At 38.9% G+C, this 26732-nt stretch overlaps 15 protein-coding genes across 15 annotated transcripts; 8 read left to right on the forward strand and 7 right to left on the reverse strand.

The window, feature by feature from the left end:
* Positions 1-20: 20 nt before the first annotated feature.
* WTM2 (transcriptional modulator WTM2) lies at positions 21-1388 on the reverse strand (the record flags this gene model as incomplete). The annotated part of the gene is made up of 1 exon (XM_022818430.1): positions 21-1388. The coding sequence occupies one exon, from the start codon at positions 1386-1388 to the stop codon at positions 21-23; it is 1368 nt and encodes a 455-aa protein (XP_022675098.1).
* Positions 1389-1684: 296 nt separating this feature from the next.
* SPP1 (Spp1p) lies at positions 1685-2776 on the reverse strand (the record flags this gene model as incomplete). Its single annotated transcript, XM_022818431.1, has 1 exon — positions 1685-2776. The coding sequence occupies one exon, from the start codon at positions 2774-2776 to the stop codon at positions 1685-1687; it is 1092 nt and encodes a 363-aa protein (XP_022675099.1).
* A 264-nt stretch (positions 2777-3040) lies between these two features.
* On the forward strand, positions 3041-3904 carry MCP1 (Mcp1p; the record flags this gene model as incomplete). The annotated part of the gene is made up of 1 exon (XM_022818432.1): positions 3041-3904. The coding sequence occupies one exon, from the start codon at positions 3041-3043 to the stop codon at positions 3902-3904; it is 864 nt and encodes a 287-aa protein (XP_022675100.1).
* A 126-nt stretch (positions 3905-4030) lies between these two features.
* On the reverse strand, positions 4031-7789 carry HER1 (Her1p; the record flags this gene model as incomplete). Its single annotated transcript, XM_022818433.1, has 1 exon — positions 4031-7789. The coding sequence occupies one exon, from the start codon at positions 7787-7789 to the stop codon at positions 4031-4033; it is 3759 nt and encodes a 1252-aa protein (XP_022675101.1).
* A 1843-nt stretch (positions 7790-9632) lies between these two features.
* Positions 9633-10097, forward strand: ISU2 (putative iron-binding protein ISU2; the record flags this gene model as incomplete). Its single annotated transcript, XM_022818434.1, has 1 exon — positions 9633-10097. One exon carries the CDS (start codon positions 9633-9635, stop codon positions 10095-10097), a length of 465 nt encoding a protein of 154 aa, XP_022675102.1.
* A 640-nt stretch (positions 10098-10737) lies between these two features.
* RPB8 (DNA-directed RNA polymerase core subunit RPB8) lies at positions 10738-11175 on the forward strand (the record flags this gene model as incomplete). Its single annotated transcript, XM_022818435.1, has 1 exon — positions 10738-11175. The coding sequence occupies one exon, from the start codon at positions 10738-10740 to the stop codon at positions 11173-11175; it is 438 nt and encodes a 145-aa protein (XP_022675103.1).
* Positions 11176-11684: 509 nt separating this feature from the next.
* Positions 11685-12338, forward strand: KLMA_20793 (mitochondrial fission process 1 family protein; the record flags this gene model as incomplete). The annotated part of the gene is made up of 1 exon (XM_022818436.1): positions 11685-12338. One exon carries the CDS (start codon positions 11685-11687, stop codon positions 12336-12338), a length of 654 nt encoding a protein of 217 aa, XP_022675104.1.
* A 144-nt stretch (positions 12339-12482) lies between these two features.
* DSC3 (Dsc3p) lies at positions 12483-13223 on the reverse strand (the record flags this gene model as incomplete). Its single annotated transcript, XM_022818437.1, has 1 exon — positions 12483-13223. The coding sequence occupies one exon, from the start codon at positions 13221-13223 to the stop codon at positions 12483-12485; it is 741 nt and encodes a 246-aa protein (XP_022675105.1).
* Positions 13224-14213: 990 nt separating this feature from the next.
* ODC2 (mitochondrial 2-oxodicarboxylate carrier 2) lies at positions 14214-15110 on the reverse strand (the record flags this gene model as incomplete). Its single annotated transcript, XM_022818438.1, has 1 exon — positions 14214-15110. The coding sequence occupies one exon, from the start codon at positions 15108-15110 to the stop codon at positions 14214-14216; it is 897 nt and encodes a 298-aa protein (XP_022675106.1).
* A 1219-nt stretch (positions 15111-16329) lies between these two features.
* On the forward strand, positions 16330-17286 carry MCT1 ([acyl-carrier-protein] S-malonyltransferase; the record flags this gene model as incomplete). Its single annotated transcript, XM_022818439.1, has 1 exon — positions 16330-17286. The coding sequence occupies one exon, from the start codon at positions 16330-16332 to the stop codon at positions 17284-17286; it is 957 nt and encodes a 318-aa protein (XP_022675107.1).
* Positions 17287-17360: 74 nt separating this feature from the next.
* RDS2 (gluconeogenesis transcription factor RDS2) lies at positions 17361-18800 on the reverse strand (the record flags this gene model as incomplete). Its single annotated transcript, XM_022818441.1, has 1 exon — positions 17361-18800. The coding sequence occupies one exon, from the start codon at positions 18798-18800 to the stop codon at positions 17361-17363; it is 1440 nt and encodes a 479-aa protein (XP_022675108.1).
* A 331-nt stretch (positions 18801-19131) lies between these two features.
* COX11 (Cox11p) lies at positions 19132-19857 on the forward strand (the record flags this gene model as incomplete). Its single annotated transcript, XM_022818442.1, has 1 exon — positions 19132-19857. One exon carries the CDS (start codon positions 19132-19134, stop codon positions 19855-19857), a length of 726 nt encoding a protein of 241 aa, XP_022675109.1.
* A 323-nt stretch (positions 19858-20180) lies between these two features.
* RCN2 (Rcn2p) lies at positions 20181-20948 on the reverse strand (the record flags this gene model as incomplete). Its single annotated transcript, XM_022818443.1, has 1 exon — positions 20181-20948. One exon carries the CDS (start codon positions 20946-20948, stop codon positions 20181-20183), a length of 768 nt encoding a protein of 255 aa, XP_022675110.1.
* A 1724-nt stretch (positions 20949-22672) lies between these two features.
* Positions 22673-23566, forward strand: RPL5 (60S ribosomal protein uL18; the record flags this gene model as incomplete). The annotated part of the gene is made up of 1 exon (XM_022818444.1): positions 22673-23566. The coding sequence occupies one exon, from the start codon at positions 22673-22675 to the stop codon at positions 23564-23566; it is 894 nt and encodes a 297-aa protein (XP_022675111.1).
* Positions 23567-24100: 534 nt separating this feature from the next.
* STE13 (Ste13p) lies at positions 24101-26716 on the forward strand (the record flags this gene model as incomplete). Its single annotated transcript, XM_022818445.1, has 1 exon — positions 24101-26716. The coding sequence occupies one exon, from the start codon at positions 24101-24103 to the stop codon at positions 26714-26716; it is 2616 nt and encodes an 871-aa protein (XP_022675112.1).
* Positions 26717-26732: the final 16 nt, after the last annotated feature.

Consider the following 26732-nt stretch of genomic DNA (forward strand, 5'->3'; position numbering starts at 1 on the left):
ACAAATACAAATTTGCACGTCTATTCTGATTCCACAGCGTCATCTTTTCTGCCGTAGAAGCCCTTATAGACCGTTAAAAATCCATCTCCATCAACTGTTCCAACTATATCCCGAATCTGAGGGTGAATCGTCACCGAGGATTTAAGCAAAACTGGGTTTTCAGGTGTAGAAGCAGATCTCCTGCCACCTCCCGTATGTAAGAACTTTAGACAGTGTTCTTGTAAATCCTCTTGAGAGATTTCTTCGTGTTCTTCCGCATTTTCATGGGTACCGGCTTCATTGATTAAGTAAGTAATATCCCAATGATAGACATTACCAGATTTGCCCACGGTAACGAAACACTGTGGATCCAAGGTACTAAATTGAATTCCAACAACCGGGTCATTTTCTATCTGATAGAAAGTTACAATGTCGTTTGCCTCCTTGACTTCTCTAGCATTCGATGCCGTTATTGAACGCAAATCCCACAGTTTTATCACACCGGTGTCCGAACCTGTGATGAAAAGAGTATCAAATATCTTAGAAACTTCAATGGCGCTGAGATTACCTTCATCCTCTCCTACATTGTCGCTATCTTCTGTCTCATTACCGTAACTAGAGCTAGAGTTTGCTTTGTTTGGATAGAATAATAACAACGGTTCATTATCCGTTCCTCTCACATCCCAAAACTTTTGTACGTTATCATCACACACAGCGCTAAAAAGGGTCGTTGTATGGAACTTTATATCTAGTACACGTTTGGTACCGGCTACAGTAATAACGCGCAATATTTGACCAAGTTTTTCCTTATTGTCAATAATTGAAACCTTTGTAACTGCTTTTCCAGACTCAGAGAGTATCACATATTTGCCATCGCTAGATATATCAAAGACACTAGAAGATTGCTCTTCAGTTGATGCAACTTCGCTGGCTAAAACTTTGATCGGGTTTTTACTCGAGCTATCAAACCAAGCCAATTTGCCGGTAGTACTCAATGCAATTAACATTGAGGAATAAATTTCCATTTTGATAATGGTCTCCCCTTCAAATACCCACTTAGGCGAATCGGGTTGCCCAAAGCAGCTGCCATCATACTGGGGCTGGGAAAGCTCTCCTGTATCTATCACTTTATATGTACCTAATGGCAATTGTACCTTAATTTCATAGATGTTACTTCCTTGTGAATAATACAAGGAAGTACTTACAAGTCCTTTCTCAGAAAATTCGGAAATTGATTGATTGAATAAGACAGTATTAAAATGACTTATCCCACCCTTTTCTTCAATTTCTGAATTGAATGAGGGCTGTAGGCATGCAATATGCTCATATAAAGAGGGAACACTCTTTTTCCAGATCTTGAACTCTTCGTTCTTCACTTTATTGGTCTTGATATCCGTTGCCATAATCATATAATCTGAATATACTTTGCAGTGAAGTAGCCTCAAATCACCTTATGTACAACACTTAACATATACATAAACTTATTATGGGCTTTATAAAGCAGCTTTTTGTAAATAATCATTTGTAAAAAGGTTTAAGTTATCCTTTGAATATTTCATTGGTTTTTCAGTTTTATGATGCAGCAGAAGTGATAAATAAACTGAACAACAAGCATACCAAGGTATGTATTTTCCAGCTTTTGTCCAGTAAGAAGGAATGCATTTTCTACAAACGGTTTACTTACTTTATCAAATATCTTTTTGTTCTAGCTCTTTACACCATCTGGCTGGTTAGAAAGTACGTCAGGTGGGTTTTGATTTGCAATTGTATCTTGACCACTATTAGACAGCGCCCGATTCTGATTCTCGAAAAATAATATACCTAATTGATTTGTTCTAATATTAATCAATAATTGAAGTCTCCTTTTGATGTTTTCTAAGGAATTTTTCTGTTGAGACAATTCATCTTGTTTCAATAAAATCCAGTCTTGGTGCTTTCCGCATTTAGTTTTCAAACATACACCGTCAATGCTGGTCACATCAGTGTTTTCTGCCTTTCGTAGTTCTATTATTCTATCCGTGAATTCGTTTGCTGTACAAGGTATCGAGTACTCATCATGGTATCCACATATAGTCACCTTAGTAGATGCTTTTGACTTTTTCCGATTGGATGTAGCTTGATTACTGGATTGGGGGGATAGACGTTCATTTATCTCGTTTACCCACTCTATATACGTATTCACCTGTATTTCCTCGTCATTCAATTTAGGAAACTTCTGTGATATTAATTGATCGCGCTCATCTATTAATTGTTGTAAATGCTGATCCTCCTGTACTATTCTATCGTATTTTTCTTTTGACAAAGGCAAATTTACTTCGGGGAGCCTACCGCGTCCCATACTTTTGAATTCTTCTAATGATTTGGTCTCGCGTAATAACTGTCTTAATAGCCCAATCTTATTCAAACCAGGCAGGTACAATTTATCCGCTGCTTCTCTCATATATTGTAACCCATGTTCCCTTGAACAATATTTACTCTTAGTAGTGGAATCACATTCACGGTAACAGTCCGGAAGCCTACATTTCCTCTTCCATACTGTCTTCGGTAACTTTCCGCCATTAGTAAGAGCAGGTCCTGTTATTCCTGCTGCACAGTAAGGGCAATAAAAGGAGAATACCAGATCTCTATATTTCTCAGGTATCTTTAAGCATGAGAAGTGAAACCAGTCATCACATCCATCGCATCCTACCATCAGTTCTCCAGAATCTGGTTTCTTGCATATACAATAGACCTCTTCTCCGGTCTTTGAATCATACTTTCTGTTGTCATATTTAGGACACCAACTAGGCAGAGACATGGTAAAATAGAATTCTCACAGCACAAACAGTTGCTAACACTCCAGTTTGGATAGCGAGTCTCTGTGTGGTACTTTTGTTTTATCCTTTTACAGTTGCCCGAATATCTTAAAACATAGAATATGATACTATAGGTTTCTCAAATGTGAATTATCGCTTATAAGAACATCATCAAAAGTTTTACATTGAGGAGGAGGAAAGAAGAAAACAGATTTACAAACACTTATTGGTCTTTTCTCAGTAGTACTGCGCATACTGGTGCCATAATGTCATCTACACCGACGCTTACGCCATTGAAGCCTATACCTATAAAACATATCGATCTTGATTTAGAGAAGGAGTCCAAAGATGAGAATAGCAATTTATTGGCTATAGCCAAGAAATACTTAAGATGGATTCAAAAATGGTCATTATTTCCATTGGCATCGTACCTCCCTTTACATGGTATCAATACCCTCATAATTCCATCTATCGAACCATCATCTGCTCCAAATGATGTTCTAATGATGATAAGAGAGTTGACATCTGGATTAGGGTCGAAAATTATATGGACTGGAATAGCTATGCATGTTCTATCAGGTTTGGGAATAAGAGTACTCAAAATGTATACGAGAAAACCTCCGAAACATAGAAAAAAGAATGATTTAAGTCCGTCCGAAACGGAGTCAATAGCTCCTTCAAAAATCGGACTAGTAGGTGGTCTTAGTGGCTACTTTATTGGCGTTAAACGGCAATTAAATTACAATCCACAAGTTTTGACCGGCTGGTTCTTGACTCCTCTACTGATTTTCCATGGAATTCTCATGAAAATACTCCCTCAGAGCTCTAAAGTCGATATTGATTTCGATTTCGTGAAATGGTTACTCAATAAAGAAAGAGGTTCTTTTGTAAGATGGGGTCTTGGGTATGGGCCTTTAATTGCTTTAATTGGACTGGGGACTTATCATATCTTCAGTGGAACTGTTCAGTATCTACATATCAGAAACTTAAAGACACGTAAAAGAATTCTGAACTTTATGATTATCTTAGCCTGTTCTGGTATTGTCGGATTAAACAGACTTGGCTCACAATTGGTAATTGGCATGGACAGATACTATCAACCAATAATTAAAAAATTGTTAGCAAAATGACTTTCACCTTATATTGGAAGGTCAATACCCTCTATTATCACATACAATCCTCTAACGCAGTTCTACGTCAAATAACAACAATATTTATTTATTTTTCTATTTATTTATTCATTCATTACCATCATCTCATGATCCTCTGTTGGACCTAACACGGCTCAAATTGTTCAACAATTTGTCGTAAGTTTCATCAACATTAATTTGGTTTCCTGATACTCCATCATCATCATCATCATCCCCTGCAAAACTATCTTCACTTTCTGATACGTATGCAGTGTCTGATTGCGAAGCTTTAGAATCCTTTGTCAAATGCTGACCTTGGGAAAATTTCGATGAAGGAGTGGTAGCTGATGCTTTTCCATCGATCGGTGCTTCCACTTGAATACCATAAATATTATCCAATTTGACCCTTTGACAACTAACGTTGTCAATTAAATCCTCTATTGAATTGATACCCTTTGCTTTAATAATTGCTTCCCTGAGCTCTGCTCCTGAAGGAATTTTAGGAATTATCTTTGACGTTACTGGTAATTTGCTCGAAGAAGAAGCGTTAGTGACGCTGGAAGATATTGAGTCGGAGTGTGATGAAGGACGTCTAGGTGTTTGAGACATAACCTTTTCTCTTGCTTCCTTAGTTTCCTTTGTTTCCTTTGACTCTTTTGCTTGTTGCTGCTGTTGCTGCTGATATTTTGACATTGGTGTATTTTCCGGATAAATTGAGCGTTGCTGTTGAATAAAGAATCCCCATTTATGCAATTCACCTTCTTCTTCTTCCTGCTTTTTACCAAATAACGAGCGCTCAGAACTGGTTTTGGTCAAGATTGGTCTACCGGTGGTCACATCAATAGTTCTACCAGAATCTGTGGCCATTAAGTGAGGCTTCGAATTATTTGGGTCCTGGTCTTGAATCATATCGGGATCTTGTGGATAGACAGATGATTCATCATAAGTTAGCCTTGCAGAGTCCATATGTTTCAAAACCGGTTTTTCATCCATGAAAGAGTTTGTATCGTCTTCCGAAGCCTTTTGTTCCTCTAATCCCTTAATATATGGATTAGTTGATAAATATTCGAGAATATTTGCCAAGGTTTTTTCCATGAATAATAGTCTTAACAAATTTTCCTTACTTTGTAGAGATAATTCTTTAGAAGCTCTTTGCTCAAACATATCATCTATAGTCTTTTGAACATTAGCGTGAATCTTATTAATCTTTTCCCAATATCTCTTCAATAAATATCTCTTAGTAGAGTCTTCTTTTAATTTTGCCGAGTCATTAAACTTATCTAAAATGTTACCAGCGGTTTCACTTATCAATTCACCATCGAATAGTAGATCGTCCTGCGATGAAAGTTCGTCTAGTTGCCAATTAGAATCGATTGATTTTTGAGCATTTCTCACCAAAGCTATTGCAATTCTAGAATTAATCTCTTCTGGTATATTCTCGTAGTTGAAGTCCAAGTTTATCAATTTTTCACTATTTTTAATACAATCGTAAAGGAAAACTGCTGTGCTCATTACCCATGATTCTTGAGGTTGGTTCATCATAGAAACGTGGAGTAATTCTTTACATTTTGGTAAGATCTGTGATATTAGGGAGATATCCTTATAGCTCCATTCATTCGAGTCGAAATGTATTCTCTTTAAAGCTGGAAAACGTGGTAAATATTTGTTCAAATAAGGAAAGATAGCAGGGAACAAAGATGGTAACCCAGATAAATCCAAAAAGTACAATTGTGGTAATTTCGAAAGTTCTCTTATAATCAATGCTGCTTCTTGCACAGATTGAATATTCGTAGAGTTTAATGTGAAGTACTGTAATGAATCAAAATTACGTCTACTGAGCTCTTTGATAATAGGTTTCGTTAAATGCTCAAAATCATTAAATGCCAAATCAACACCCATTATTTCTTTCTCAGACATCCATCTAAATAGTATTTCAATTTGTTCTGGCACTGAGATATGAGATTGCGCAATGCCCAATTTGAGTTTGCGGGAGTTTCTATTCGTGCTGGAAGAAAAGGAGTATATCAAACCTTCAAACGTTGGCAAGTTGTTATTGAAAGATATCCCATTAATAAGTAATTCCTCCAAAGGTTTCCCCTTTCTTTTCTGTAATACATCGATGAATAGATACCAGTCCATTTGCGATCTGTGGAGTCTGGGGTCCAAGTCATGCCTTATTTTTGTTTGAGAAATGTCCAATTTTATGATAGAATCATTTCTCATCAAAAATTTACACAAAAGCTTCCATCCATTTTCATCGATAACTACATTTCGCATGGATAGCCTATCTAGTGCTTTACTTCTAACCAAAGATGAAATGACGATTTTGAACATTTCAGGTGTCAATCCAACATTATCAAATACAACATTGTGAATTGGAACAATTGAAATAAAGTCACTAAATGAGAGGATATCAATAAGTGTTGGCCTTGGGTTCAAAAACTTTAACGTCTGTAAAGGTGCTGTTTTATCCTTTAGCTGTCTTAGGGTGGAAGGAATAGGTAAAATCTCACGTAAATGGCAGCATCTTGTGTATATGACGTCTAACATAAGCTCATTGGTGGAAGAATTTGGATCAGCCCCCGAAGATGTTGATTCACCTCCATTAGGTTCGTCATCAAAATGATGTTCATGCATATGGATAGGTTTATCGATTTCCAATTTCTTGATATTTTCATCTAATTCTGTCCCAGCTTCATCTTCTGCGGTGGTTGTCCGTTTCAGAGCATTTGACGAATTAGACCTAGAGAGAGTGCTCTTTGGATCTGATGACACGTTCCTCAGTTTGAACGAAGCCACTTCGGATGCGATACGTTGAGCAGCATAATGGGCTTCTTGCTGATGCTTTTCCGATTCTTTGAGACTCTTTTTATGGTTTTCGAGCGCTTGTAGATATTCTCTTGAATTCTTTGTAAAAGTAGGTGGCGCTGTGGTGCTATTCCCACCGCTCGATTCTGCAGTTTGTGAGCTAGTTGTGATACCTTGAGAGATGGAAGGAATATCGCTGATTAAATCATCAGGAACCAGAACGTTCCCCAGTTTTGGTTTCCTGGAAGGAATTTGCTGTGGTGGGTCCATACCGAATTTATCCACTGCGAAGGTAACTCTTTTCATTTTGATGGTGGATAATTCCTTGATGGGCAAGGGACTCTTATTTTTGTTCCTGTTTAGCACCACGCGCTCAGATTGAATAGGGGCAATGTCCTTAATCTCTGGGGAGTTAGGTTCCTTGAGGAACTGTGAGAATTGTTGCCTATGCGATGCAATTTGGGATGCAGATACAGGGATAGGCACACCTTTAGATTGGCCGGCGGTTCCGCCGGATGTTGAGGGAATTGACGCCGCGGCAGATCCTCCATGACTATCCTCTGTTACCACTGTTGAATGTTGTTGATGTTGTTGATGCTGCTGCTGCTGTTGTTGTTGTTGTTCGGGAGGCGAAGGTGGCTGGACAGGTTTCCTGTTGAACAAAGATCCGAATAGCGATTTTTTCGGCTTTTCGCTGGAGTTGGAGCTGGTCCTTCGTAGCGAAAGAGAGCCTGAAATCGAGTTGTGTCTGGGCCGTGAGGATGGCGGCGTACTACTATGCGAGCTCGAGTTTAGATTCGCGCCGAGGCCTGCGCTGGTCAGCGGAGAAGAGGGCGAGGTGGCACTGGACTGGGATTTTGACCTGTGACGAGTATGCGGCTGCGCAGGTGATCCCGAGCCCTGGGATTCATTGTTAGGAGGCTTATCATTCTCAGATGCATTAGCTGTCCCACTAGCCTTCGCAGAAGAAGAAGAACCCTGATGCTGCTCTTCCTTTTCTCTCCTAGCAGATCTCACTTTCCTCTTCCCCTTGTATAGCCAATCGACATCCACGTCCAAGTCCAAAGAATTTGGCATTGCTGGTAGTTCGATGGTATTGATAAAAAATTATATGTCCAGTGGGGGAGTAAAATTTAGTCAGCAGCTCCAAAGATATTAACGGTTCTTCAAAGGTGGGTTGTCTCTCTTCTGGTGTTCTAAGGCGAGGAAACCTTGAAGAAATGAAGCGAAACGAAGCAAAAAAAAAAAAGGACCCACTACCAGAGACTGGAACAGTGACACGAACCAGCTAAATAGACGACAGAATTCACTATATTTGGGCGCTATGAGAAGCTTTTCTCATATATCTCGAATTACCTTAAACCTCGATACCTTTTGTTTTATCTTCTGTCTAGGGTATTATTCCCATCACAAGGTTCATCAATTTTCATTAATTTTTCTGGCATTGGTAATATACAAAACAATATACAAGAAAAGACGTGAAAATGCATTGAAAACACAAGTAATTCCCAATGTGAAGAAAAGAGTAGCGAGATGCAGAACACAGCACTGTGCGTGGATATACAGGGAGAGAGCTATATAAAATTTAGAATATACGTATTTGTATTTACATTTACACTTATTTCCGGATGTCGAAGTGGCCGCTGGAAGGTTTCCCGTAACCATAACGAGGTACGTGGCTCTCTCCCTCTCACACACACACACTCTCCGTCTTGGCTTTGTCTTGGCCTGTTTCAACAGAGATCTCACATGGTCCTTCTAACTCTAACTGCGTATTTACATTCCAATTGTGATTATACATACGTTTTTCTTGTTTCTCATTTCTAATCCAAAGCCCGCCGCCGCCTGTCGCTAGCTGCGCCCTGGGTGCTCGCACAATTTTTTTTTCTGTCAGTAAGTAGGCAAGCCTGCGTTGGTATTGGCCTCTTATTCTGCTGGGCTCACCTCTGGGCCCACCTCTGGGGCTTTCCTCTGTGTTTGGATATTCTTGATACGTAATGTGACGGAGAAAAAGGGGATCGCCATGGCCGAGGCCGAGAGAAGCAGAGAAGCAGGGAAACCAAAGAGGGGACAGTGAGGGGAAAGGAAAATTGGAAACCGCGGCGACACAGCAAGAAATATGGAAAGGGGCGCGTGTGGGATTCGAACAGCGGTGGCGGCAGCGGAAAAAAAAGTCATGTGCGGGTGTGTACATTACCCGACCTAAATAATTGTGGTAGATAGAAAGAAAGAGAAAAAAATATATAGAAAAAAAAACAAAAAAACAAAAAAAAAAAAAAAGAGAAAGAAGCCCGGTAGCATTAGGGAGTGACTTCTCCGGGCCCGCTTCCGCGCGCCATGGCCCCCTCGCTCCCCATCCCAGTCTTCTCCGAAATCCGGCCGGATTTCGGAAATACCATGAAACGGCACTCTGAACACAGGCATGCACGCAGCCAAGCAACTCTTGCATTTGGTAAGGCACCTGGTTGCGGACACCCTTTCTTTTATTAAGCGGAGTCTGGAACTGCGCTCCTGATTAATAACAAGGGCGAGGGAACCTCCGCTCCTTCCCAGAAACTGAGATACATACATACATACACTGTGTTAGATATCTTTACGGAGTGCCCTTTTGGTCAGCGTTTTGGTTTCTCTGGATTTTGAAAATTGAAAATTGTGACATCACAGAGGAGTACAATGTGTAATATAAAATATAAAATATGAAATATAATATATATATATATATATATAAACACAGTCATACGCCTGTTTACACAGATTTATATGACATTTTGCACATAGGTTGAGGGATCTTCCAGCAACATTTAGTAAGGATACAACAGACAAATCCAAGGAAGCACTACTACCAGCAATGATGTTGAGATCACATGTATTTACTCAGAGGATAGGATACGCATTGGGAGGTGTTCCTGCAGTTATGCGAATGGGTGCAGCCATCAGACCAGCCATGAGAGCAACAATGAGACCAGCAGCAGCAACCCTAGGAGTAAGGGCCTATCACCCAAAGGTGATTGATCACTACACAAACCCAAGAAATGTCGGCTCGCTAGATAAAAACTTGCCAAATGTCGGAACAGGGCTAGTGGGTGCACCAGCATGTGGAGATGTGATGAAACTACAGATCCAAGTCAACGACGAGACTGGTGTTATAGAAAATGTGAAGTTCAAGACTTTTGGGTGCGGATCTGCCATCGCTTCTTCTTCGTATATGACCGAGCTAGTCCGTGGTAAGACTTTGGACGATGCAGCAAAGATAAAAAACACAGAAATCGCAAAGGAACTCAGCTTGCCTCCAGTGAAGCTTCATTGCTCAATGTTGGCTGAAGATGCCATCAAAGCTGCTATAAAAGACTACAAGAACAAGAGACAACCTACGCAATTGAAATGATGTACAGCTTTTATTCTTTTTTTCTATTTTTTTTCTCCCGGGTACATATTCAAGCAAATGAGTGATTCCTACTGTTAATTTAGTTTTTACCTTTTACCAAATTAATTGTCCATTGAATGGATTTACTTAGCATTTTTTATGGGTCATGTTCACGGACTGAAATGTCCGACGATCCTTGTACAATATACATTCTATTCTGTCTTTTTTTTTTTTTAATTCAGCGTACATATATATCTCTTTTATTCTATGTTTTAACACACTGATTTGACTGCTCTTCAAATTTTGACATACCGAGGGTGGGAGGAGGCTGTTTTCCCTCTGTATGTCACGTTCTCTGTGGAAGCTGGCAACAAAATTAGAAGATGAGGAAGCGAAGAAGGGAAAAAAAAAGGAAAGAAATTAATTACCCGGATACTATTTTTTCTTTCTTACAGACAGTTCTTCAATATTGAAAAATTGAAAGAGCCCATCTTTGGAAACCAAAATCGATTGATGAGTTTGGGCTCGATGGAAGTACTCATCGCTTTATCTAGAGCTTTGGAGTGCTATATAAAAAGACGCATTGTAACGTACCGTGTATAAACTCCATCCTAGGGCCACACACTACTAAAATCAAAAACTACTACTAATAATAATAGTCATGTCATCCGCTCTTTTTGACGACGTATTCACAGTACAGGAAGTGGACACCGGTAGATATAACAAGGTTGCTCGTATCGAGGCCCAATCCACCTCCCAAGAAACATGTAAATTGACTTTGGATATCAACAATGAACTCTTCCCAATTAAAGCTCAAGACCAACTAGCAGTTATGATCACAACATCTTTACAACTCGACGGTTCGGAAGAACCTCAGGGCACATCGTGGAGAGCTCCTCCTGCAGGTACCAGATCGTTAGCTGACGACTACGACTACGTTATGTACGGAACTGCGTACAAATTCGAAGAAGTCAAGGGGAACAAGGACCTCTTGGCTGTTTACTATTCTTTCGGTGGGCTATTGATGAGACTAGAGGGAAACTATAGATTGTTGAATAACTTGAAGCAAGAAAACGCTTACTTGTTGTGTCGTAAGTGAAGAAATGAGTATAAACTTGCTACTCACTATCAAGTTATACCTTTTTTTCCCTGTAAAATAGAATAAAAGTATTACATAACATATAAATGGATAATCACTGCACTTGCACTCTCTCTCGCTTGGAACCCTTGAGCGACAATCCTCGCTGTGCATTGAACGTTTAATGGCGGTGCACACTCATCTCTGTCCGAATTCGTACAGATATTTTTGTTTTTCATTTTTCTCGAATATGTGACGAAAAAGTAAGCAAACTGCCAGGGCTGAGAGTCGTTGTAGTAAATATGGCTATAGTAATTTTACCAGAAAAGAAATAGAGTGAGTAAATGTGTGTATGTCCCTCCCTTTATTTAAAGCAAAGTAACATTCTGCAACATAATTTTAAAAGTATTCTATAGAGTTTAACTCAGAGTTTCATTTATAACAAGAGTGCAGCTAGCTTCTTGCGATTGATAGCTAATTTACAGAAGAAGCTGTTCATTGTCTTAAGTTAAGTGCTTTTGCGATCTTTTATGTCAGAGATTATAGACATGGTAGAGACAGATATTGAAATTACAAATCCTGGAGCAAACCTCACCAACAATGAGGAATTTCCAGACTCCACTGAGTCTAACGTTCGTTATGCTGCATACGCCAGCAGATTGAGAACAATCGCTTTAACAGCACACAGGTACGTTGCATATACCTCTGACATAGGGGAGTCATTCAGGCCGATTTTTCCACCAGCAGTGGTTAAACTTGGATATGGGATCTCATGGATGTATATTATCGGAGATGTTTCCTACATGACTTATCGAGCAAAATTGAAGCAAGAAGGCTATTTATTGCCTACAGATTGGAAGCCGTGGGACAAATTAAGTGACAAAAATAAGGTGTTGCAACCGAATGCAGCTCCAGATTGGAAAATGGTTGGATTGGAGCGTATGATTTTCCAAAGCGTGGCCTCTATGGGTTTACCAGCGTTCACTATCCATTCTTTGGTGAAGTACAGTGGGAACTTCTTCAATAAACAATTCCCTAAAAATGCAAAGTTGAGAACCTGGGGACCTATCAGTATCGGCTTAGCTGTCGTTCCTTTACTTCCATATGCTTTTGACAAACCAATAGAACATTTCTTAGCACATTATGTTTTCCCTGGAAACCACAAGCATTCTAAGCAAGAGTAGTTCAATTGATAAGTACTCCGTTTTTACCTTATTGACATTCTCAGATTATCAAAATTAAGAATCGTAAAAGTTTATATACATATATTCAAATACACATGTTTCATCAAATAACGTAATGATAAATGATTACTTATAATAAACTTTCTAAAACGCTCGTACCCACATTGCAATGTTGAATATTAGACCGGCTATTATCGACATTTTTTGACGTTGTGAGAACAACCCTTCCTGTTTTAGCAACAATATACTAAACACCCCTAATAACGACCCTATACTCAACCCAATTAGTAAATCCATATTACTTTTCCAGTTGGCTATTCCAATAGAGTTAAACTGCTGCCCTTGTGGGTCATTCGCCCCTGTCTCCATCCACTGCTCTTCCAATTGCCGTATATCCTGGTTCTGACGATCAGGAACCGCCTCTAAATCTCCATATGTAGCCAAGAATTGTTGACGTAACAAATCAATTTCTTGCTCAGAGAAACCAACGCTTCGTAATCGGTCGAATCCTATGGCTTGTGTTGTGCCGTTTTCATTTGTGTTAGAGAAGTTCTCATCAAGGTTATCTTCATTCGCCAATTCCTCAGGGGTCAATTTAGCACCGATTATGCCATGCACATACATTTCATTAATACTAGGATTCTCCTTAAAGTTTTCAATGCCCAAGTTAGAGTGGGAATTCAATGGTCTCCCATTCTGAATGAAACGTAACCTTTTACCATTAGTTTCTGCAGGCCTTAGTTGCCTGCACATTTTTCTTAACCATGATGTTGTGATTATTGAAGAGTCAACATTTGTAATATCTAATGGCAAATCAGAAATAGTGTCATTGGCGAATCTTACCACAATTACCTTCCTATTATGTGCGGAACCGTTTAATGACATCTTCTATTTTAAAGCAAAACCAGATACTAAGGACCGTACTAGAAGTCCACAAACGGTTTTATATGAGATGAAGAGAAGAATGCAAAAAATATTTTTACGTGATATCCTGTATATTTGTTGTAATCTTCGTTGTTTCCGTGATATCGTTTAGCCCCGGTACGCATTACATTGTTGCAGGTAGGTTGATTATCCTTCCCTAATAGCCTCGATGGCTTTAATTTTATGAAATGATCAACATAAACCGGGTAACGAATACATATTTTCCACTATATAAGAAAAATTTTCCAGTTAAAATTCGAACTTTGAATTAATACTAAACCTTCTTTTAATTAATCATTTACAATCCACATATTCTTTTGGGTTATCTTAAAAAACCATCCTGATATTTATAATATCGTGCGGAAATCCAGGACTATAAAACCGTGTTGCTTCGTTGCGATTTTTAATTTGCATGCAAGCGTCAAGTCCATCGGAGAGATCAAAATCGTTCATCTTAGCGCCCTTTCTGTTGGGTAAAAACGGGAAACCTAGTTTCCTTACAACATCCAATGGAGGGCTGGTAGATCGAATATTTCCTTTATCACACTTTAAAACTTTAGTAAATCCTTTATATTTTGACTAGTAATCCGTAGTATAACTCTTTCAACAGGCGATGTAATACTTAATAATTTTTTGCAAACTGTTCAAAATAATAAAAACGAGTATTAAACTAAAGGCTATCGAGATCTATCAGTATGCTTAATGTGAAAGTATATATAGGCGGGTATTGAAGAGAGAATAGGAAACAGATCAATTATATAATAGGAATACCCATCCTTACTTTCCTTCAAACAATAAATATACAATTAGCTTGAGAAACAATTTACTCTGTACAACAATAGGTCTTGTTCAAAAACGTCTAAGGGAGTTGGAGATTAACAAGTGAGGTAATACAAGCAAACAAACTAAAAAATTCAGATTTTCCTATATCACGTCATGAAAGGATGTCCATTACTTCCCCTCATGGATAGTTCTAAAGAAGTCCATAACACCTGTGAAGACAACCAATAGAATACCACCACCTGGTCCCAATCTCAAAACCTTAGGAACAAAGCCCTTGTAAAGGGCCTTGAAACCTTCTTCCTTATAGATAGTTCCCAAAGATGGCCAACTCCAGTTGTACTTTCTTGCGACACCTGCAACGACAGCAGTATTTTGAATTCTAGATTTAACGACATCGAATGGGGTAGAAAGCATGGAACCAATGGTACCACCGACAGTACCAGCAATCAAATCATTACGTGTCTGCTGAGATTTGGTGTGTGCAGTTGGTAGAAGAGCTCTAACTTGGAAAATGATACCGAAATAACCTGCATTCCAGACACCATGTCTCCACATAGTAGATTCCAAACCATTGTACATAGCCAAAATACCTTCTTTTTGAACAATGTCCTTAACAACAGCAACTGGGCTGGTGAACTTAGAAGACACATCTTGCAATCTGATTTTGACCAACTCAAATGGAACCACAACGAATGACTCACAAATACCAGCAGATGCACCGGATAGGATGGATAAAGGTTGAGTCAATTTATCCACACCGAAAAGATTCTTGTAGATCTTTTGGAATTCATCATTACAGGCAAATTTGGTAGCTCTCTTGGGAGCTTCCATTAGAATTGGGGAGGAAATACCCTTGTAAAGACGGCGTGGACCCTCCTTAGCAGCAATTTGTTTCAAACAGTCGAAAACACCCTTGTATTGAGGTCCTGATCCACCGGAAACTTGCAATTGCATCACGGTTTTTACCATATCCAAAGGATACATAACCAAGATTTCAGACACACCAGCGACTGCACCAGCCATAAACTGGTACACAAAGGGTAATGACTTCTTTTGTTCTGACATTGTTGATATTCGTTACTTTTCGTGTCAAATATAATGTCTCCTGTCTTTCAACTAAGCGTGTTAGCGTTCTGTATAATGAACAATGAATGGAATAAGTACTTGATGAAGTTGCAGTATAGCCCAACTATAATCAATGAAGTATAGCTCGCTCTTTAAATATATCAACAAAACTTGTAAAGTTTAAAAGAAGCGATGAGTCTTAACTTATTTTTTTTTTTTCACAGAATTTTCGATAACTATCGCGCACCGAATTAAGAATTCAAAAAAAAAAAAAATAATAATAATAACTTGGAAGGATCTGCTCAATTACCTCGGTCGAAAAAAAAAAGCGTAATGTAAGACGAGATGATCAATTGGTCAATATGTATGATGGATAGAAGGCGCTGACTTGTTTCAGTTCCTTTTTTTTTTTTTGCTTTGTATTAACGTTACCAGGAAAATCCTAAAAGATGCGCTGGAATTTAAATAAGATGCTGCCTGTGTATGATGCTTCTTTTTTCTGAAGTTTTTTCTATAATGACGAACAAGATACGAAGTCCTAATATTGCATGGATTGATAGAGATAAGGTATTAAAATTATCCACTGTTGAAAAGAGAATAGTCACAATGTGTTCTCATCTTATATAGTAATGTACACAATGCATTATTATGTAAAAGATCGGCCAAGGTTATTACTACTGAAGTTCGAAGCTCCGATTTCATCCGATGCTCCATAAGAGCGCGCGAAATACATGTGTGGAGACTAAGACTAAATTCCTAAATGCCCAAATTGGTTAGATATTTGATGTTAAAACGTTCTTGAGATTTTTAAAGTGAGGGGAAAAGGGGAGAGACCAAGAGCCAGCTTAATGAAATAAAGAGGGTTGACTATTTCTGCTGCTGCTTCTGGAAACACTACAAGTTTCCCGTTGCTTTCTTACGGTCCGCTTCGGTATTGGAAAGAAGAATAATTATCGGTATTGCGGTGCACTGAACTTCCGAATTAAAAAAAATAAATAAATGAAGAAATGACAAAAAAAGTCCGCCAGTTCGACTCTTGAAATATCTCTTTCTCAATTTCCCATTTTTTTTCAAAAGATATTTTCGACCAAGCTAGAAGAAGGACATCAGAGAATCCGTAATGTCCCGTTAATACAAATACACTACATGCGTATATATATGGGTACAAATTAACGACCGCAGGGCCACACCTAGCAATCACACTATTGAATGAAAGTATATGTCTCGAACCAATTTACTAAGTTTTCCAGGCCAGGGCTCTAAAATTCTTTTAGAAAGATTGAATCATTGGTGTGCCAATGTACCTACTTTTAATAATACCAATTTGATCAATGAGTTCAAGAATAACCTCGAAAAACCTGAGTCTGTTGCCGGCTGCTCCAATCTTTTGCATAAGTATTGGCTGAGTAAGAATGAGAGAAACAAAAGTGGAACAACATATGTAATTGGACATTCTCTTGGCGAATTGAATGCCTTAAATGCGAGTGTCAATGGAATAGCTTTTCAGTGTAGAGATGTCATGAACATTGCATCTTTTAGGAACAATTTAATGATTCAAGCCAAACAAGATTATATGAGGAAGAATACTCTTAAGGATGAAAGCTACGAATTATGGGCCATTACCAACTTTCGAAGTAAGGATTTAAGAAAGGACCTATTACAACTCTTGAAAGACAGCGATGCCAACAGCGTCAAACTAGCGAATGATAATGCAGTAAACCAATGTGTGGTTACAGGACTTTCTTCGGATATTAATAAATTTAAAGAGTACTGCCAATTATGTAAATTGAAACTCAAGTTCTCTCAACTATCAAATCCGTTTTCGATACCGTTCCACAATAGTAACATATTAAGACCAATACAGGAACCTTTGTATGACTACATCTGGGATATCTTAAAGGAAAATGGCATGCAACAACTGGCTAATGAAAAAGTTGAGAATCCTATCATCTCGAATGTCGATGGGAAATTAACTAACGACTTTCATACTGCATTAGAGAAATTTGTCGTAGGCAGCTCAGAGATTGTCAACTTTGTTGCTTCGTGCCACACCATAGCATCTGAGTTGGACATGGAAGAAGCTTATCATTTCGGTCCGGGAAATTCAATTGGTAAATTGATTGAGCGTAACCTGAAAGGTTTTAGCTCAGCTGTTACACACCACTATATCGATTGAGATATCCAGGAGATCGACCAATGTCAATATAAATACAATACTTTTAAGAATTGTTATGTAATGAATATAATGAATTATGATATAGGAATAAAGTTACCAACAATGCAGATAGGAATATTATACCTATCTCTTCGTATGGTGAAGCTGAAACAGCAAGGTCTTCTGTGCCTGCCATCCCTAGTTCTTAGATTACAACTGGTTAAAACAGCCTTTTGCCCCTTATCAAAAGCAATAGATCCATATTTCTCCCAAAAATTCACTGCACTTTCCTCGCTCATCAATTCGTATATAGCAAGTTTACCATCTCGAAGATCATCCACCTTGCAGTCTACCAAAGATGCAAATTCCTTATTCCCACGATATATTTCTCCTGTACGTCTCCATAAACAGGCCGGCATGGACATAGAGGTAAACACACGATCGTATGATAATAGCATCCTTTCAAAACTCTCTTCTACTAGCACTAAATCAACATCTTTTAATGATCTGGCAATTGCGCGAAAGGCTGGTCTAATGATCGATAGAGGCTTCAAAATTCTTTGCTTTGAAGATTGGTTCATGTATTTATCCATAAAATTTTGCAATCTAGAGTAACCTTTGGCATAATTATAAGGTTGCAATAAGCCTGCTTCGAGCTTTGCATTGATAACTAGTTTCAACCTATCTTCTGGGTTTATCTCAGTAGAAGGATCTGCTGCTGTAAGAAAGAAGTTTTCCTTCGGAGTTGGTTGTTGGTCGTCAGGCAGAAGAGGAGGAGACATAGCTGTAACCATGGGTTGATCACCATTTGGAACATGCATGTTTACATTATGAGAAGTAATTGTGCCTACTGTTCTGCTATTACTTTTTGTTGGAACTCCGGGATGAGAGTCATGGGGTAAATGGGATAAACCTGAGCGATACTGATTATGCTGCTCCGAAGACTGACCATCTATTTGATCATTCAGAGGGGTACCCGGTTCAATTAGCATAGGATCTTCGAGCATCGTTAAGAACTCGTTTAACGAACTGAACTCCGAACCGATATGTTCCGAAAGAAATAATGGTTGATTAATGGATGAAATACGACCTAAAGAGCTGCCATTTACATTGTTCGACGTATTAGCCGAGCGATTAGCATTGGAGGAAACTTGTTGTTGCTGGATCGCATGAGCCAAATGTGCTGGAACGGGTTGTATATCCAACTGCTCTTGTTTGTGTGATTGTTGGCTCTGTTGCACGTGACCTTGTGACCTTAATTGTTGTGGGGAGGAATGGAGATTAACCTTTAATTGTTCAGGATCGTCGCCGGAGGTACCGTTGTCAACAGTTTGCGCAGTTGACGTGTGATTAATTGGCGGAAGTCTAGTGCCAGACTGATCTCCGTCATCCTCTCGACATAAATGCCCGATAGATCTCTTAACACACCTGCTACATGGCTTTTTCTCATCACAAACCATATGTGACCTTCTACAGAACACGCAGGCCTTGTTCACTTTCTTTCTTTTTGTTTTTGGTTGCTTGACATCAGACATCCTCTCAACACACCAGACCTGAGCTTTGGTTCCTTAAAACTAAATCTTCTGTCCTATGAATCAGTTCAACTCAGGTTGCACCAAAACTCCGCTTTCTTCTATATGGTTTAGGAAGGCTTTAAATTCTTAAAACAATGAATCTTTTTTTTTTATTATTGAAAGAAAAACTGTAACAATGAAAAGTGTTCACGCCATAAGAACAAACCTTGTGTGAAGAGACTTGCAGTTCAATATAAGGTTTGCATAAGCCAATAGAAGAGATATCGAGACAAGGAAGATGCTTAAATTTGTATTAAGGGCAGGGCTTCCCATCAATTCGGCCAAGAGTAATATGATTACTCGTGCCAGGTTTTACCAAACCACGAGGTTTTTGAAGAACAATAAGAAGGTCGATCTTTCACAGTTTACGAGAGAAGAGATTATGAAGGAACGTAACCGTAGAATTGATGAGATTCGTAGGTTTAAAGATCGTACGGTGGCATACTATTTTACGAGTGTTGCTGTCCTATTTTTAGGGCTTGCGTATGCTGCAGTTCCACTTTACAGAGCCATATGTGCTAGAACCGGTTACGGAGGTATACCAATCACCGACAAACGTAAGTTTACAGATGATAAATTAGTCCCAGTGGATACGAACAAAAGAATTAGAGTTGCATTTACCAGTGAAGTGTCGCAAATTTTACCCTGGAAGTTTGTTCCTCAACAGCGGGAGGTCTATGTTTTACCTGGTGAAACTGCATTAGCATTCTACAAGGCAAAGAATACTAGTGACAAAGATATCATTGGGATGGCCACCTATAGTATTACTCCTGGTGAGGCATCACCATATTTCAACAAGATTCAATGTTTTTGTTTTGAAGAGCAAAAACTTGCTGCCGGTGAAGAAGTGGATATGCCAGTGTTTTTCTTTATAGACCCTGATTTTGCCAGTGATCCCAGCATGAGAAATATAGACGATATCATTTTGCATTACACTTTCTTCAAAGCACATTATGCAGATGGATCTGCAGTGTCGCCTGCTGCAGCAAAACCGGAAGTTGTTCCAGCTAAAGAGTAATGAACGAGAATAAATATAACTTTATATATAAATCCATTTTATATAACCATCAACCGCACCTGTATATACGAAAAAGAGAGGAAAAGCTGATTAATTAAACTGACAATTAGAAGTGGGCAAGCCGAAAATATGCTTATTATAGACACTTGAATGCGCGTGTAGTGGATATTAGCTTACACGTGAATGAGGGGAGAAACGAAACTATTATTTATAGTGGTCAAAAAGGAAGGACTGGACACTGGAAACACAAAATTTACAGTATTTTTAATGCTTGGAAGAATTTGGGGAGTGGAGGGAGGTTAATTAACCATAAATATTAAATATCAGAACATAGTGGTTATAGTGATGCTTGGTGAACGGGGGTCTGAATTGCCGCTCGAACAAAACGTGGTTCTTGACTTTAGTATATCTTTTTTTGAAGGGTTTTGTAAGGGGAACACCTCATGCTGAGAATCTGTCGAATGGACATCAGCGACTGGGGATGAAACAGCTGGGGCTGGCTCCATATAAAAGTATTCTTCTTGATCGTCTCTTAGTTTAACTTTTGTAGGGGATAGGGGTTGTTCGGGAGATAAAGATGATGGACTTGAAATTGAGTCCCTCCTTCTTTCGTTATACAGCGAGGCTGATGACGAGGACGCCAGATCAGAAGAGGAGCACGATGTGTTAACTTTTAGGACAGGCTTAGCAGCAGATCCGGAGCTACTGCCTGCACCAACTGATTTGAGATCGAAAGATGAGGCCGACCTTCTTTGGGCGAGTGCTGCGCATGCGGCAGCAGCTTTATCATCGAAAGATCTTGATCTTGGCTTGCTTATTAGGGATTCTGTCAAGAAAACCTTGCACTTCATCATCGAGGCATCCTCCTTCACCTGTCGTTGCAAAAACTCGTACACTTTATTGGCATCGATATCAGACCTTAAGATGATAATTATTCTATGCAAAAATGGTAGAGGTGTGTAGTACTCAGGCGAAACCTCCGGGAATTGCTCCTTAAAGAGCTTTTGCTCGAGTTCTCGGGGCCAGCCCTGAGTAAAGCGTTCAGTATCCAAGTCAGTGACTAAAACCTGCGTTTTAGCTAATTTTCTCATTGGGACTTAATATCTTAACGAACCTTTCTTATAAGAACCGTGTTAAATCAATGAATATACGGAAGTATGAATGGCTCACTGTTGGACTTGCCTAATAATTCTTAAATAACAACTAATCGCAAAGTACGTACCTACACAGTTTTCCCGAAGAATAAACCCTTTATAGAAAGTTGGCAGCATCGCAGTGTTCAAAAACACACATTAGTATACAAACATACCTCTCTCTTTATATATATATATATATATATAGTGCGCATGCATGTGCGAGTAAATATATACGACAGTTCCCTAAATAATAAGAGTAACTTTTCTGTGGAAAAAACAACTACTTATCGCCAAATTAAAAGCTAATAGCCGATGGACTTCACTACTGGTTTTCATACTCCCAGGTAGAAAGCCATGGCTGTGTTGTGTACAAAATTCGCTTGCGTTTCCCGGGAATTGGCCCTTCAACACAAAAATGGAGGCTTTGTCACTTTATGATACATTTTTTTACCAAATACTTCTCTACTTATCTATTATGGAAAGGAAGGGTCCAGATCAAATTTATCACCTGGGTATTTTCCTATTCTTGGTGTACCGCCCGTGTCCGTGCATAATAGGTTCGTACTCCGTGCGATTGATTACAATAACTTGACTAAACTGACAGGCTGAGCTAGCAGGCTGTGTCGGCACCATCATCATATTGCTGCTCCACTCGATAGAGAGAGAGTGAGCGAGGTCTATAATGGACTTGCAAAATAGTGTGTATCTTTATTACTGGGCGGACCACGCATGGAGTTCTAGGACGAACCGAGGGGGCTGAGCCCTGGTATACTTTTCTACGTATATTAGACTTGACTGTTTTTTTTATCTTGTGAGTTTTATTATGGACCTTCTGGGCTGCCGGGTGTGCTGCGGTGCATTATAAGTGACTGACGGAAGGGAATATCCGGGTTAGCCGGTGACTGCTTCCCTTTGCAGCGCCAAGTACAGGACGCAGACATGGATGTGGTCTTAGGCGGGCTTAAAAGAAGGGGTCCGCTCATGAGTCCCTGTGGGCACGGGCTGGTCTGGGAATGGCTTCTATTCTGTTTATGCATAAACCGAAAAGAGATATAATATGATATTTACGTGCTTTACTTTTTTTTTATTACTTTTATTGGCATATAGGCGGGACTGGCCAGACGGTGTACGGATGTTCCATATTTCATAGAGTGGAACCCAGACACCATACGAAAGTTTGAGAGAAAGATAACATTTCCAAGAACAGGCATACTATAGTGTTCAGGATCTCCAAATTTAAACTATGGGTGAATCCGTACATCCTATAATATGTAGGGACGCACATACCAAGGCTGGTGCTACTGCTGCTTGCTTCTCTGTGTGGCCGTGCGCAGGCGAAAAATGTATTTTATTTGTATGTGCTAAAACTGAAAGGTTTCAAAGGGGGACCCCTTCGAAACCTATAAGTTGATTTGATCCGGTACATCACTCCTCGAAGACTACCCCGTAGTGTAGAGTAGCATTTTGTCAAAATTTTTTTTTAATTCTTTTCGATTTTTTTATTGATTTTTTTATTTTCTTTGGCTTGCACATCATCGCTCTCGCATCAGAGGTTTTTCAACTTTTCAATGCTTTTAATACAAGATGAGTTTTAGTCAATTACAGTACTTGTTTGTAAGTGTATTAAATATTCGTTTTGTTTAACAAAAGGGCTCCAGTAACGTAGCGATCTGTCGACCATGGCTTTCATCAAGGATATCAAAACCTCTGCTTACCATTCCAGATACCAAACTCCCTTCAGAAGAAGAAGAGAAGGTAAGACTGACTACTATGCCAGAAAGAGATTAGTTGCTCAACACAAGGCTAAGTACAACACTCCAAAGTACAGATTGGTTGTTAGATTCACCAACAAGGACATCATCACCCAAATCATCTCCTCCACCATCACCGGTGACGTTGTCTTGTCTGCTGCTTACTCCCATGAACTACCAAGATACGGTATCACCCATGGTTTGACTAACTGGTCTGCTGCTTACGCTACCGGTTTGTTGTTGGCCAGAAGAACCTTGCAAAAGTTGGGTTTGGACGAAACCTACGCTGGTGTCGAAGAACCAGAAGGTGAATACGAATTGACCGAAGCTGTCGAAGACGGTCCAAGACCATTCAAGGTCTACTTGGATGTCGGTTTGCAAAGAACCACCACTGGTGCCAGAATCTTTGGTGCTTTGAAGGGTGCTTCTGACGGTGGTTTGTACGTTCCTCACTCCGAAAACAGATTCCCAGGTTGGGACTTTGAAGCTGAAGAATTGGACGCTGACTTGTTGAGAAGCTACATCTTCGGTGGTCACGTTTCCCAATACATGGAAGAATTGGCCGATGACGATGAAGAAAGATACAGAGAATTGTTCAAGGGTTACTTGGCCGATGACATCGACGCTGACGCTATCGAAGACATCTACGCTGAAGCTCATGCTGCTATCAGAGAAGACCCATCTTTCAAGCCAACCGAAAAGAAGTTCACCAAGGAACAATACGCTGCTGAATCCAAGAAGTACAGACAAGTTAAGTTGACCAGAGAAGAAAGAAAGGCTCGTGTTGCTGCCAAGATTGCTGCTTTGGCTCAACAAGAATAAATTTAACGCTAACTTATGTTTGTCGTTATGTTTTTTTTGTTCGTCCTCCAATTCCTTTTCTAACTTGAACTTGATGAAAGTCAGTTCTAAATAATATAAGTAAACTGTAAAACATTACTCATCACACAAGCCATCAACCACAAGAACTAGGTGGATGTGTTTCTTCGCCTGTGTTCTCTGTGGCATCAAGCAGAGAATTGAGGTTTTGATTATCATACCTCAAATTCGCATCTTTTCGTTTTATGCCTTAAATTATTTCCTCATATTTTTTCCTATTCAGTTCATCAATGCGCAAATACGTATAACATGAACAATTTAAGATGTTCAACTCAGGGATCGCCGAAAAAAAATGTCAACAATAATTGCGATGAGTTTGGGCAAGGTCTCAAATGCTCACAAAAGGCACGCATTCTCACATTTATTGTACGATAATGATATCCAAATAATACGCATATATATATAGGCAACAGGACACCTAAGAGCTATCTGTAAGGGTTAGAAGAGAAATTCCATTGAATTGTTTTTCTTTGTAAGATGACAACTCATAAAAGAGGTAATCCTCAGATGTTCTTGCAAAGGCTCAATTCCAGCGTATCTTCTTTACCTAGTATTCCTCAGGGAGAACAAGTGGTAAATTTTGAACTTGACTCCTTTCAGGAATCGGATCCAGATACACCATTGAAGCAACGTGATGATATTTTTGATATAGAAAGACAGCTATCTCAGTGGAATGCTGAGTCTATATTACCGAAAAAGAAGCCTTGGTTTCAATGGCTCTCAGTTTTAGTAGTAGCCACTCTGGCAGTAGTGCTACTTTTAAACATCTTCTACCGGCATATTACACTTTCAGGAAAATCGAATATTAATAATTTGATGGATAATAATGGTTTTCCAGTCCAAGCATTTCTAAATGGAACCTTCCAAAGCCAAGATGCAGCCTTTAAGTTTTTATCGCCTCCTACAATGGACGACATCACCAAAAATAAAGATGAAGGGTTATATATAACTATGGAAACAAATTCCCAAGACGAAAATGTAATAGTAGCAAAGAAGCTAAAGGATAGAGATTTTTCAGTACTCATTTCAAACACACGCTTTGATTTCAATGGGGCTAATCATGAACTAGAGTCTATAATAGTGGCATTCTCGCTGGACTATGCGATTTTAGGAACAAGCATCTTTAAGGCACACCGGCACTCATCTTCAGCTTTGTATTGGCTTTACGATATAAATTCTGGTGCTATTTATCCAATTAAACCAAATGACTCAATATCTCCACATCCTAGATTATCATTTTGTCACTTCTCTCCTAACTATAATTACTTGTATTTTGTCCATGAAAACGATTTGTACGTCCAACGTATTCGTGACCCGAATGATGTTCGCAGAGTATCTTTTGATGGTTCAAAAACTATTATTAACGGAAGAACAGACTGGGTTTATGAAGAGGAACTCATCAGCGATGATGTCGCAGTTTGGTGGTCTCCCGATGATTCAAAACTTACATATGCAAGAATTGATGATACCAAGGTTAATAGCTATGAATTTCCAATATTCATTAATGGAATGCAATCTACTTCCAAAAAAGAAGTTAAATACCCACTTCCAGGAATGAACAATCCAGAACTATCCCTCTTATATTTTGATTTAACTGACAACTCATCTGGAAAGATCGAAAACACAAATCATGAGGACAAGTCGCTACTTTACTATGCAAAATGGCTGGATGAGAACAACTTTCTTTATAAAATGTCTGATCGGGAGTCAAAAATACTCCATACGATGGTTTACAACTATCCAGAAAAGAAAGCAGAGACTCTTCGGACTAGAGATGCAACAAAATATCATGGATGGATAGAAAAATGTAAAGATATTATTACAATTCGTAACGAATCCAACGGAGCGTCCTTTCTTGATGTTTTACCAGATGCTAATGGATATCCACACATTTTCTATTTCAATTCACCAAAGGATAAAGACCCAAAACAAATCACAAAGGGAGAATATGAAGTCAAGGATTTGGTAGCTGTGGATAAGGAGCAGAATATCGTGTTTTTCCACTCAAATTACTTTCACCCAATGGGTCAGCAACTTCTCTCCACATCGCTTGTAGGTGAAGAAGAAGCAGGAGATGAAAAGCAAATCCTAGTAAATCAAGAAAAGTATGAATACTCCAAGTTCATTCTTTCACCTAGCGGTCAATTTGCGATTAAGCAATATCTCGGACCAGATATTCCGGAAACAATTACTGGGAGTACAAATCACATTATCCAAACAGATAATGAAGATAAAAATCTCATTTCAATAACTAAAAACGAGCATATTAAAGACGCTATACAAAGGTACAATTTCCCTGTGACATCTTATAGAGAAATGCATCTAGAAGACGATGTCATCATCAATTACATCGAGATTAAGCCAAAAAACTTTGACCCAAAAGTCTTGCACCCTTTATTAGTTTACGTTTATGGAGGACCAGGTTCAGAAACATTTACCACAAAATTCTCAGCTTCATTAGAAGAGAGTTTATCGTCAAATATTAATGCAATCGTCTTAAAAATAGAGCCTCGTGGTACAGGAGGCAAGGGTTGGAAGTTTCGAAGTTGGGCAACTGAAAAATTAGGATTCTGGGAACCTCGAGATCTTGTAACGGTTACCCAAAACTATATAAAAGAAAATGAAGGGGTAATTGATGAAGATAAGGTTGCTGTTTGGGGATGGTCATATGGAGGGTTCGTTACTTTAAAAACATTAGAATATGATAAAGGAAACACTTTCAAATACGCTGTATCAGTAGCCCCAGTTACGAACTGGAAGTATTATGACTCTATATACTCGGAAAGGTATTTAGGGTTGCCTTTAAAAACGGATGCATATGAAAAGGTTTCTAGAGTAAAGGATTACGACTCCTTTGGGCTTTCAAAAAGATTTTTGTTAATTCATGGAACAGCGGATGATAATGTCCATATTCAAAATACATATGATTTTGTTGATAATCTGAATCTACAAAACGTCAGAAACTTTGATTTACATATATTCCCAGATTCAGATCATTCAATTATGTTTCATAACGCTCAACGGATGGTGTATGAAAAGATATATTATTGGATTAAGAACGCATTTTTAGGTAAGTTCGAACATTTACAGTAAGTGTTTAAAAATAAAT

This window comes from Kluyveromyces marxianus, chromosome 2 (assembly GCF_001417885.1).
Source record: "Kluyveromyces marxianus DMKU3-1042 DNA, complete genome, chromosome 2".
Taxonomy (NCBI): Eukaryota; Fungi; Ascomycota; class Saccharomycetes; order Saccharomycetales; family Saccharomycetaceae; genus Kluyveromyces; species Kluyveromyces marxianus.